At 52.0% G+C, this 10,378-nt stretch overlaps 1 protein-coding gene across 1 annotated transcript in view; it reads left to right on the top strand.

The window, feature by feature from the left end:
• Positions 1-10,378, top strand: part of SCTR (secretin receptor) — an 80,381-nt gene that overhangs the window by 32,200 nt on the left and 37,803 nt on the right. The window contains exon 3 of the mRNA XM_012806875.2: positions 7,147-7,254. Coding sequence (XP_012662329.1) covers positions 7,147-7,254 — 108 coding nt within the window. The remainder of the gene's footprint in view (positions 1-7,146; positions 7,255-10,378) is intronic.

Below are 10,378 nucleotides of genomic sequence, written 5' to 3'. Positions count from 1 at the left end.
ATTCTCTTGATTCAGCCTCCCAAGTAGCTGGGACTACAGGTGCCCGCTACAATGCCTGGCTATTTTTTTGTTGCAATCTGGCTGGGGCTGGATTTGAATCCATCACCCTTGGTATATGGGGCTGGCGCCCTACTCACTGAGCCACAGGTACCGCCCTACTCTTTGTTTTTGATCAACATAATTTAAATGTGCTGCAGGAGTTTTAGCTGTGAGTTCAAGTATGCCATGAGATTTTTTTTAAAAAGGTTTAAAAACACTGCTCTAACCCCATCCTGACCACAGCTTCTGTGTTAGTCCAAAGGAGAGCAACACCTGCTTGCCTTAAAGACTGTATGTAGGTCAGGCCATTAGCAAAGCTGGCTGCCCCTTGGATGGACTAGGGATGGGGCCAGACTGAGCAGAGAAGGGTGAATGGAGACAGGATGATGCTGGGAAACAAGTGACCATGCGGGGGCTTCTCCTGGCCCATGATGGGGCCTGGGGAAGGAAAAAGGGGTGAATGGGGGTGAGCTGGTGGCAGAGGCATTTGGGAGATGGGTGTGGCAGTTCCAGGCAGAGGAAAGAGCTAACACCAGTGGAGGAGAAGCCAGAAGAGGGCACAAGGAAGCAAGGCAAGGATGAGCCGGGGTTCCCTGGAGATCCCGTTAGTGAACGAAGTGAGCTTTGTGGGTATAGAGGGAATCTGGGGCCAGAGCCGCCCCCCACATCCTGTGGCCCTTCTAGGATGGCTCTGCAAGGGGTCTGGCTAGCTCCTGGCCAAGTGCCACTGTGGCCTAATGTGTTGCTCGAGAAATAGTTCCAGGTTATCGTCAGGCCATCTGAGCTTGTTTATAAATAAATCCAGGACTGAAGTGTGGATGCTCCATTTGGGGTGAGTGCAGGGCAAACTCCGTTAGCAGAGGACTCTGCACCAGGCACCAGGCTGGGTGGGGTCTCTCGAGATCCCCAAAGCACCATTCTGTCCTCCGCCCCAGTGGCTGTTCCTTGCTTCCTGCTCCTGCCTACCCCTGCCTGCCTCTGGGTCCCTGTTTACCCCCAGGTACAGGACAGACAGCTAGCTGTTGCTGAGTGTCAGCATTGGGGCTGGCCCAGAGCCAGGGTCTTCACAAATAGAAAGAATTCTAATCTGTACCTATAAACTCCATTCCTTCATTTTCTGTGATTTTAATTCTGATTCCATTCTCCTGGGATGGCAGAGATTTCTGAATCTTCCCTACAGCTTTCCCAGAGTGCCAGAGATTCACATCACGCCATGGTGCTTGGGGGAAGCCCATCTTGTCTCGAGGTGATGAGTGTGTCAGTCACAGATGGTGCCTGACAGACCCCTGTCCCAGGCCATGTGGCTCCTCTGTGCTTTCCTGGGAGACAGTTCTGCGAGGCTGTCTGTGTTCTGCTTGTCTGGACGCCCACACCAGATGGTCCATTTCTCCTCTGGACCATCTTCCTACCCCACCCGCCAGGGTTGCCTGGAGCAGCAGGTTACTTGAGCTTCCTCTGGAAATTTACATGTCACTGCTCATCTCGTCCCCTCCATCTCTGCCCAGTTCCGGAAAAGTCTTTCTCCTTTTCTGTTTTCTCCCAAGCATTTTGATTACAACAGAATGAATCCCCCAGGGGCCCTTGGAAACCTTGAGTCTGGAAGTTTCCTTGCCCTCCTCTGAGACTTCAATCTCAGGAGAAGAAAAAAGAATGGAGGTCAGTAGATCAGGAAGTATTCCACTGAAAAAACACAAATTCTCTAATTCTCACACAATTCGTAGAAAATATTACTATGCCCATTTTATAGGTGGGGAAACTGAGGCCCACAGAGGTAAGTGGCATGTCCAAGGTAGCCTGGAGTCCAAAGCTCACTATCTCTCCACCACACCACCTGCCTGAACCCAGGCTCCTATGCTGTCCTTAGGGGCCAGACCCTTCCTCCCCAGAAGAAATTTGTGGCCTAGTGTTGTTTTTCCTGGTTCCCCCACATAAGCCTCTTTAGCCTTCCGTACCATCCCCTACAGCCAGGCAGTTTGTGGCCAGAGCTGACCATCAGAGGCGGCAGTCGGGTGGGGAGCCTGCCCCTCGCTGTGCTCTGGCACCTTGCTGCCCATGCAGGTAACTTCTGTCCCTTTAAGCCCCAGTTCTCCTGAGGCAGGGATCCATCCGTCAGAGCCTGTTGACAAAGCTCCCCCCTCCCTTATCTTGTTGAATTCACCTCACCCTGTGGATCTAACACTGCTGAGGATCCCACAGAAACTCCAGTCCTGGACTGTGTCCCTCCCTGCCAGAACCCCCTGGGAAGGCCAGAGCCAGGCATGATGTCTGCAGCTGGGCCTGGGGGAGGGGCCATCAGGAATGGGGTCTGAGACACTCTGGTCACACCCTTGGAAGCAGCACAACGGGGTCCCTGCAAGCAGCCAAGAAGCTACAAAGATCACCCAGCCCCACTGCCCCGGCCACATTCCCTCCAGTCCTCTATAGCCAGGTGCCACTCTGCTCTGATTTCCTTCATTTTTTTCCCCTTTAAATCAATGGACTTAAAAAAATCATCCTAAATAATAGAAACTATAAAATCGTAGGTGTGATATGCTAGTTTTTTTATTTTTCTAATACATATCAAAATTTTTTTTAATGTAGTTATTACAGTAACAAATCCTTAACCATATACTACACAGAGACGCATAGAGCCCCCTGTGTGTGACATGGAGCTCACCACACGCTGGAAAACCTGGGGTCCATTCTGTGCCCAGGCAGTGGGGCCAGGGCCAAGAATGACACTGTGGCACAGGTGCCCACAGAATGAGGGATTCTGTTTGGGATTAGCGGCCAGACTTGCTACTACAGAAGGCCAGCCTGGCGAGTAGGTGCCTGTCCCTGAGGTGCCGAGATGGGAAGGCTGGGTGGGGTCCCAGCCCCTACCCAGCCCCACTGTTATCAGCTCTGTCACCCTGCACTTGTCACTTTGCCTCTTGTGTCCTCAGCTTCCTCGTCACTACTGTGGGGCAGTGACCCCTACCTGACCCCTGGGCTGCCATGAGCACAGGCCTGGCTTGTCCCATCGCTCAGTGTCCCTGAGGGCCCTGCCTGACATGAGCCGGGTCAGGAAGCCTCTCAGACTTCCCGGCAACCCCTGTGTCTGTCTGGACAGCCAGGCATGTATCATCCAGCCTCATGGCCTGGAGCCAGGGGCCGGTGCCCTGACCAACCTGGCCAGCCCTATTTTTCCCCTAGGAGGTAAGAGGCTCCTTCCTTTTCCCATGGTCTGGAACTGCCCCCACTGCTTCCAGTGCAAGAGATACTGGCCTGAGCTGGCAGTGAATCTATATCTGCCGTAGAGGTACGCTGCTACCACACCGAGATGGCAGCTTATGGAGCGAGGTCTCGGGGTCAGTGTTAGCCTCCTGTGACTCTAGACACCAGAGTAGCTCAGAGTGGAGTGACACAGCTGGCCATCCAGAAAGGGCCTACTCGGGTCCAAGTCACCATCCCACCAGCACCTGCGGAGGCCCGCTGAGTGCTGGAAGATGTGGCTCAGTCCTGGGGAGCAGCAGTGTCCACAGCTGGACCCAGGACAACCAGCCTCTGACAGTGACAGAAACCTGTGTGGGGGAGTTCGCAATAGAGCAGACACTCTGGCAGGGTTCACTGTGATGTTGGAGGTGAAGATTCAGGATACCCAAGGAGTTTTTCATCTCTCAAATTCCGCAAGGACACAAAGCCCTGGACCTTGGCCTCGCAGGTCCTTCCATTATCCGTATGGGAGGCCCATCCAAACCCTGCCTTCTGCCTTTATGTCCTCCCTCCAATTCCACCTCGTCCCACACCCTTGCCCAGGGCCACAGACTGCCTTCATCACTCCCAGGGCTGCCCGGCCTCCAGAACCCAGACAGGCACCCTGATCTCATACCTGGGCTCTTCTCTGGACCCCCCCCCCCATATCTCCTCTTCCTTTAGGGACTGGTCCTACCTCCAGGGAGAAACAGGCACACCTGCCTCAGCCTCCCACCTCTCCAGTTGGCTCTCACCCCTGAATCCCCCTGATCTAGTCCCTCCTGGCCCAGCCCACCCTTTACCTCCCTCACTCCCCTGCCTCTCCTGCTCTCAGCAAGGGGAGCACCAGGCAGGTGGCATCAGTGTCCTCTAAAGACAGATCTAGGGGCTGGAGGTCTGGGCACATTAACTCTCAGCCCTTCCATTTTCTGGCTGTGCAACCACTTCTTGCCCTGTCTGATTGCTGCCTATATGAAATGGGGGTAGAGCCTTAGAGCAATGCTGTGGGATTAAAGGAGCCTATATGTGGGGAGAGCAGGATTCCTCCCCATCAGCACTAAATCAGAGCTGGCAGGCAGTGGGTGTCAAGGCAAAGTTCATTTACCAGGGATGCTTGATGGGAACTGGCATAGGAGCCAAGGTGCTCTAGCATTTGTCCATTCATTTCATTTGGTCATCTGGTCATTGGCTATTTGTGCTCAGCACCTGTGCTGTGCCAGCCTATCGCAGTGAGCAGTGCAGTCAGTGGGCAGTCAGATGGGTTCTTGCCCTCTTGGGCTCTCTGCCTGATGATGGGGGAGCCATCTGCACAAAGGCACCAAAGTGAAGGCACTGATGAGCCGTGACTGCCTCTTGCCTCGGGAGGTGGGTCCGTGCCTACCTGTCTCAGGATCTCAGAATTGGTCCTGGGAGCCAGGCTTAGATCTGAGCCTGGAAATAAGGGGCCCTCAGGTGTGGGGAGGAGGGAGATGCAGCATGGAAATTCTCAAAGCAAGGCTTGTCGACCATATACAAGAGAATCGCTGGGGAGTTCTTAAAATGCAGATTCCTGGGTCTAGCTCAGGAGGACTGAATTAGAGTCTCTTGGGGTGGGGCCCAGAGATGTGTAGCTTCGGACACATTCTTAGCTGGTTCTGATGTGTGCTGGAGGGCCAGACTTCTGCAGTGGGTCAGATCACCAGGGAGAGGACACTGATGCTTTAAGCCTGGTGGGATTAGTGCCCCCAAACAAACTCTTGCTCCTTAAAAAAGCTGAGAATTTGCCGTCTGGGTACCCCAATGATCCCCGCAGACTGTACCCATCTCCTGGTCCCCAGAGTGAAAAACTGCAATTCAGAGGACCCAGCCTGGCCACCATCTAGATCAGGAGTCCCCAGACTTTTTAAACAGGGGCCCAGTTCACTGTCCCTCAGACCGTTGGAGGGCCGAACTGAGGGCCCCGGGACAAGTTGGCTGCTAAGCAGGACAGGCAGCATCAGCAAAAACACCGAGCGGGCAGGATAAATGTCCTAGGTGGGCCGCATGTGGCCCATGGGCTGTAGTTTGAGGACGCCTGATAGATGTCAAGATGAAAAAGGAAGAGGCCTGGGGCAGACAGTGGGGAAGGGGCTCCGTTCACCGCCACCTACTGTGTGCAGGCTTCATAGGTGGGCTCTGGATTTTGAGCTCCTCCACTGGACAACCTTTGGAGGGAAGCATTTCTTCTTCCAGAGGAAATGAGGGAACGGGCTGGGCAGCTGTTGTGGTGGGGCAGGATTAGAACCCAGGTCTGCACACCCGAGAGTTCTGGCTCTGGCAGAATGGCTTTGGGTTGCTGTGCTCTGCACTATACTTCATTTCCCAAGCTGGATGAGGGGTGACCTCCTGTTCACCTCACAAGTGTCCATCAGCCCATTTCCAGTCCCCTCCAAACCTGCCCCAGTGGTGTCCTCTTAGAGGGCATGGGTCTCCAGAAGCCTGTTGCAGGAAGCAATTTCCCAGGTTGCTGCCCTCTGGGATCAACTTTGGGAGAATTGGTGGGTGGTCATGTGAAATGATAATTCTTAAAAGACAATATAATCCTAACTCATGTGTATACAAATATAAAATGAATACTTGCCAAACATCTTATTTTATTAGTGAGACAATCAGTAAGATATTATTATTGGCTCATAAAATTCAAAGTACCATACTTATAAGACATAATGGTAAAATAAATTTACAAACATAAAAAACTGGCTAAATGCAGTGAGAGAATGAATCAATCATAATATTAATATATTTTGGCGGAACAGGAATCATTTGCATTGCTACCAATTATCTGCAGCTTGTGGAGCTGCAAAATAGCTCAAAGACAATAAATGCCCCTGAGACACCACAGAGTCAGAAGGCTGTGCTTAAACCTAGTTGTGCATTGAAAACAGTGATCTTTTTGATTCGTTTCAAAGTCTTTCAGTTCCCAGAAGTGGGCCACAAATCTGACCCTGAGCTTCCTAGTAGCCTTCAGTATCTATTAGGACAGATGCCACGTATGAGCTAACTGTTCACAATAAGTTCAGCCTCTCACTGCACTGAAAGCAGATTCTCCTGACTCCTTGGGACCAGCAACCAAAGATGTCTAATACATGAAGGAGGGACCTCATATGCAGAACACAGGGAGGTGGAAGCAATGTCCTCAACAATATTTGTGCTACACACACAGTGGTGACTGTGGAGCTGCTTCCATGGGCCAGGGCAGTTGTTCTTGAAGCATGGTCCCAGATCAGTAGCATTAGCAACACCTAGAGCCTTAGAAATGCAGATTCTGAGGCCCCATCCCAGACCTACTGAGCAATCTGGTTTATAAGTCCCTCTGAGAGATACAGATACAGGCTGAAGTTTGAGAACCATGGAACATCACATTAGGATTACCTGCAAAATTTTCATAAGATATCATACTTAGGTCCTATTCAGACCAATTCAGTCAGAATCCCTGAGTGTTGGACTAGTTATATATATTTTTAAAGATCCCAGGCAGCCAGGAGGGAGGGCTATTGAGAAGTTTAACACAAGCTGAAGCCAAGAGATATGCCATCTCTACTCCAAAGAAATCCAGACCTTCTCTTGCAAGGCCTATACGAGATGATATGTATGCCTGCCTTCTTCCCTTCCTTCCTCCCCTCCCTTCCTTTCCTCTTTCATGTCTTCAGCGCTGACTACTCACCCTGTAAATGGCAGAGTCCAAGACCCTGAAGATGAAAAGGGGCATTAGACACCATTGGTTACTGGTCCCAAAGTGTTGACACATGATGGAAACTTGGGAGGTGTTTAGTGGGAATTCCAGGCAGGCAAGAGTGTCAGGGATGGGGACAGGATGGTGGGGCAGCCCTTGGTCTATGTTCCATCCCAGTCTGATGCTGCTGCTCTTCTTAGCAGGCTGCATGGGGCTGTGGGACAACACGAGCTGCTGGCCCTCCTCTGCGCCAGGACAGACTGTGCAAGTGGAGTGCCCAAGATTCCTCCAGCTGCTTACAAGCACAAACGGTAACCATTCATCCCCTGGGGCTTGGCTGGGAGGCTGAGGGGTGGTCCCTTGTGTGGGGCCTTAGCCTAGAGGCAGGAAGCCGAGGAACCTTCTCTGAGGACAAATAGAGGATGAAATGATTGGGCGATCGTTGTTCTTCCTTCCATATGTCATCCTCCTTAGCAACCAGGGGCTTTGTGCCAGCCTCTGTGTCTGGATCCCACTCTGGGCTTCCAGAACACTTCCTTCTCTGTACCCATCTGCCAGGCCCTGCTGGGGAGGGCCTCCCTGAGGAGCTCCTGGCCTCCTGGGGAATCTATTAACCCCAAGCTGTCTTAAGGATTTTCCTAATTGATTCACATTGGTTAAAGGTCGACCATATGCCAAGTATTTTTATAGCTCATTTAGTCATCACAACCCCCTGCAAATCACATACCTTTTCTCTTGACCTACTAAATCACTTGATCCAGTAAAGAGTAATAATAACAGGGACAAGAGAGGCTTAGCAGTTTGCCTCCAAGTCCATAGCAACAGGTGGAGATGTTAAGACTCAAACCTGATTTCTCTGACTTCAAAACCAGTGCTCTGTCCTCAAGGTCACAGTCAAGGCAGATCTATTGGTGTATGGTCAGAGTGACTCTGGATTGAGGTAAGGTAAGTTCCTGGCTTTAGGGCCTGTCCTCTGTGGGGTCCTTTATTATCTAAAGGCTGCCCTGACCTAGCCTGCTGTCCTTCCTTTATCCATGCAAGACAGAGAAAGCTGCTCAATGAAGCCCTGAACAGGAACAAACTAAAGAGTGAGTGGTTTAACACTAAAATCCATCAGTCTTCCAAAACTGGGCAAGGCCAAGGTGACCATGGGTCAGAAATGGTGGGAGAGAAGCATAGATTCTTCTCCCCTGTAATTCTCCAGTGCACATGGGCACACATTTGCGTGCCTGTGAGTGCACACACACACAGATTTGGGAAACATGTTGCTGGCATTTACTTGCGCTTGCAGCCACACTCAACACCCCATGCTGTGGGAATCAGGGGTTGAGGTAGACAGGTCAAATCCCACTTCTCCACTTACTGGTTTGGTAACACAAGCTGTAACAGACAAATCCCCCAAATCTCAAAGCTTTCATATGATGTCCATGCAAAAATCCCAAATAGGCGATGCTGATAAGCCAGGTTCTCTCCTCCACATGGTAACTCTGGTCCTGCACCTCATAGCTGTGGCCGCAACACACAGCTTCCAGGCTGACGGGGAGGGGAAAGGATCCAGAAGATCACACAGGGGAAGTTTTGAAGGGTCAGACCTGAGAGGATGCCACTGTGGCTATATTCCTTCAGCCAGAACTCAGTCATGTGACATATAAGTGCAAGAAATGTCATCTAGCTGAGTGCCAGTCAGCTGCAGGGCCTAAGATACTCATTGTCTCTGAGGCTCAGTTTTCTTGCCTGTAGAATGGAAAGAATAAATACTTGTCTTGTAAGGCTGTGCTTGGAAATAAACTTTAAATATCTTCCTTTGTCTCTTCTCCCCATCTTTCTGTCTTTTTTCTCCTCATGCCCCCATCCCGCCCTGTTCTGCCCCATCCCACCCCATTCTGCCATGCACATACCTGCGAAATTGTCAACGTTTGTTATCTCTTGTCATGACCCCTCCATGTCTATCTATTGGGTCTGGAAGCTCAGGACACAGGACAGTAATTCAGACGTGGCTGACCTGGAACAACAGGTCAGACGTGGCTGATCCCATGAAAGGCCAGGGCCAGAATCTGGTTTCTGACTCCTGCCTGGGGCTCCTCTATGGCTGACTGGGTGTCTCTCTTGCTGGAGAGAACCTGAAGCTCTGCCCCACCTTCACAGCTTTCCCTGAGCCATAGTGCCTCCACCCCCACCGCAATTCCTCCTTCCCTTCTGCGGGGGACTAGGCAGAACCGTGCTCACAGACACAACGCAACCAGGTGCCAGTCCTGTCACATCCCTCCCCAGTTGATTGTTTGAACCCTTGCCTGCCTCTTTAAGAGTCCACTGCCTCCCTCTTGAGGATTTCCTACCCTTGAATTGCTGGGGGTGGGGGGGGAGAACCCCAGGGGGTCAGTTTCTTGTCTGCACACCTTGAAGATGGAAGGTGGGGTCCCATGCTGGCGTCTGTTGCAGTTTCTCCTTGACGCCACGTGGTGGCGATGTAGAACTGCAGGTCCACTCAGCCCGGCTTACTGGGCGCTGGGCGCAGCTCCTGGGGTGGTGGACGTTGAGTGTCTCACCCCTGCGGGCCATGCTCCTCACACCTAGTCTTGGGGTACTGACTGGCCATAAGCATAGGTCAAGACCTGTCCAGCTTGATTTGTCACCAAAAGCTCCTTCCTATCTAGCTCACCTTCCTTCCAGGATTTAGAGCCTGCCCTTCACCTCCTCTCAGGAAGAGAGCTCCCCTGGGTGGCGTCTTCCTTCCCAGGGCCAAGCGCCCTGTGAGGACAGATGGTGCTCTGAACACTTCCTTTTGAAAGGAGAAAAAGAACATTCAATTTTTTTTCAGAGCACCTACTACATGTGCCCAGATCAGGCTGCGTGTCCCGTGACTGGGGAACCTGCAGGCTGGACGCTGCCCCCAGATGTTTCTCTGTTCCCTCTAGGATGCATTCCTTTGATTCTTAAAAGGCCACTGGAAGCAGGGCTCCTTATTAAAAAACACATTTCTGGGCGGGGTCAGGCCCTGGCCTCGTTCTCTTCTGTCTTAATGGGGATCAGGATTTAAAGCAGTCGTGGTGGTTCCTAACCTGATTAGGGTCCCAGATTCTTTGGAAAATCAGATGAAAGCTGGGGACTGGCTCTTCCCCAAACTGCACATACGCATAAGCACAAACAAACTGCACTTTCAGGGGCCCCCTGAGGCATGTACTGGCTGCACCTGGCTATGGACCCCTTACCTATTAGGAATTAAGCCCAGGGGAAGTGGGTGGGGCTTTGAAGGGGCCCCAGCGGGAGCCTAACCAGTCTCCTCTGCCGAGTGCTCCATCAGCATGGACACTGCCTCGTTCGTTAGCAGTGCTAGGCACCTAGCCTGGTTCACATGAGCATCTGTCTTGGGAACCCTGCTGGGTCAGGGGGCAGAGGGCCCCCAACAGGCAGGCCTGCTGCCCTGGAGGAGCCCGG

Source organism: Otolemur garnettii, unplaced genomic scaffold (genome assembly GCF_000181295.1).
Source record: "Otolemur garnettii isolate 467f Iridium unplaced genomic scaffold, OtoGar3 scaffold00059, whole genome shotgun sequence".
Lineage (NCBI taxonomy): Eukaryota > Metazoa > Chordata > Mammalia > Primates > Galagidae > Otolemur > Otolemur garnettii.
The sequence above is the reverse complement of the archived record's forward strand: the minus strand, read 5'-3'. Positions and strand labels throughout refer to the sequence as shown.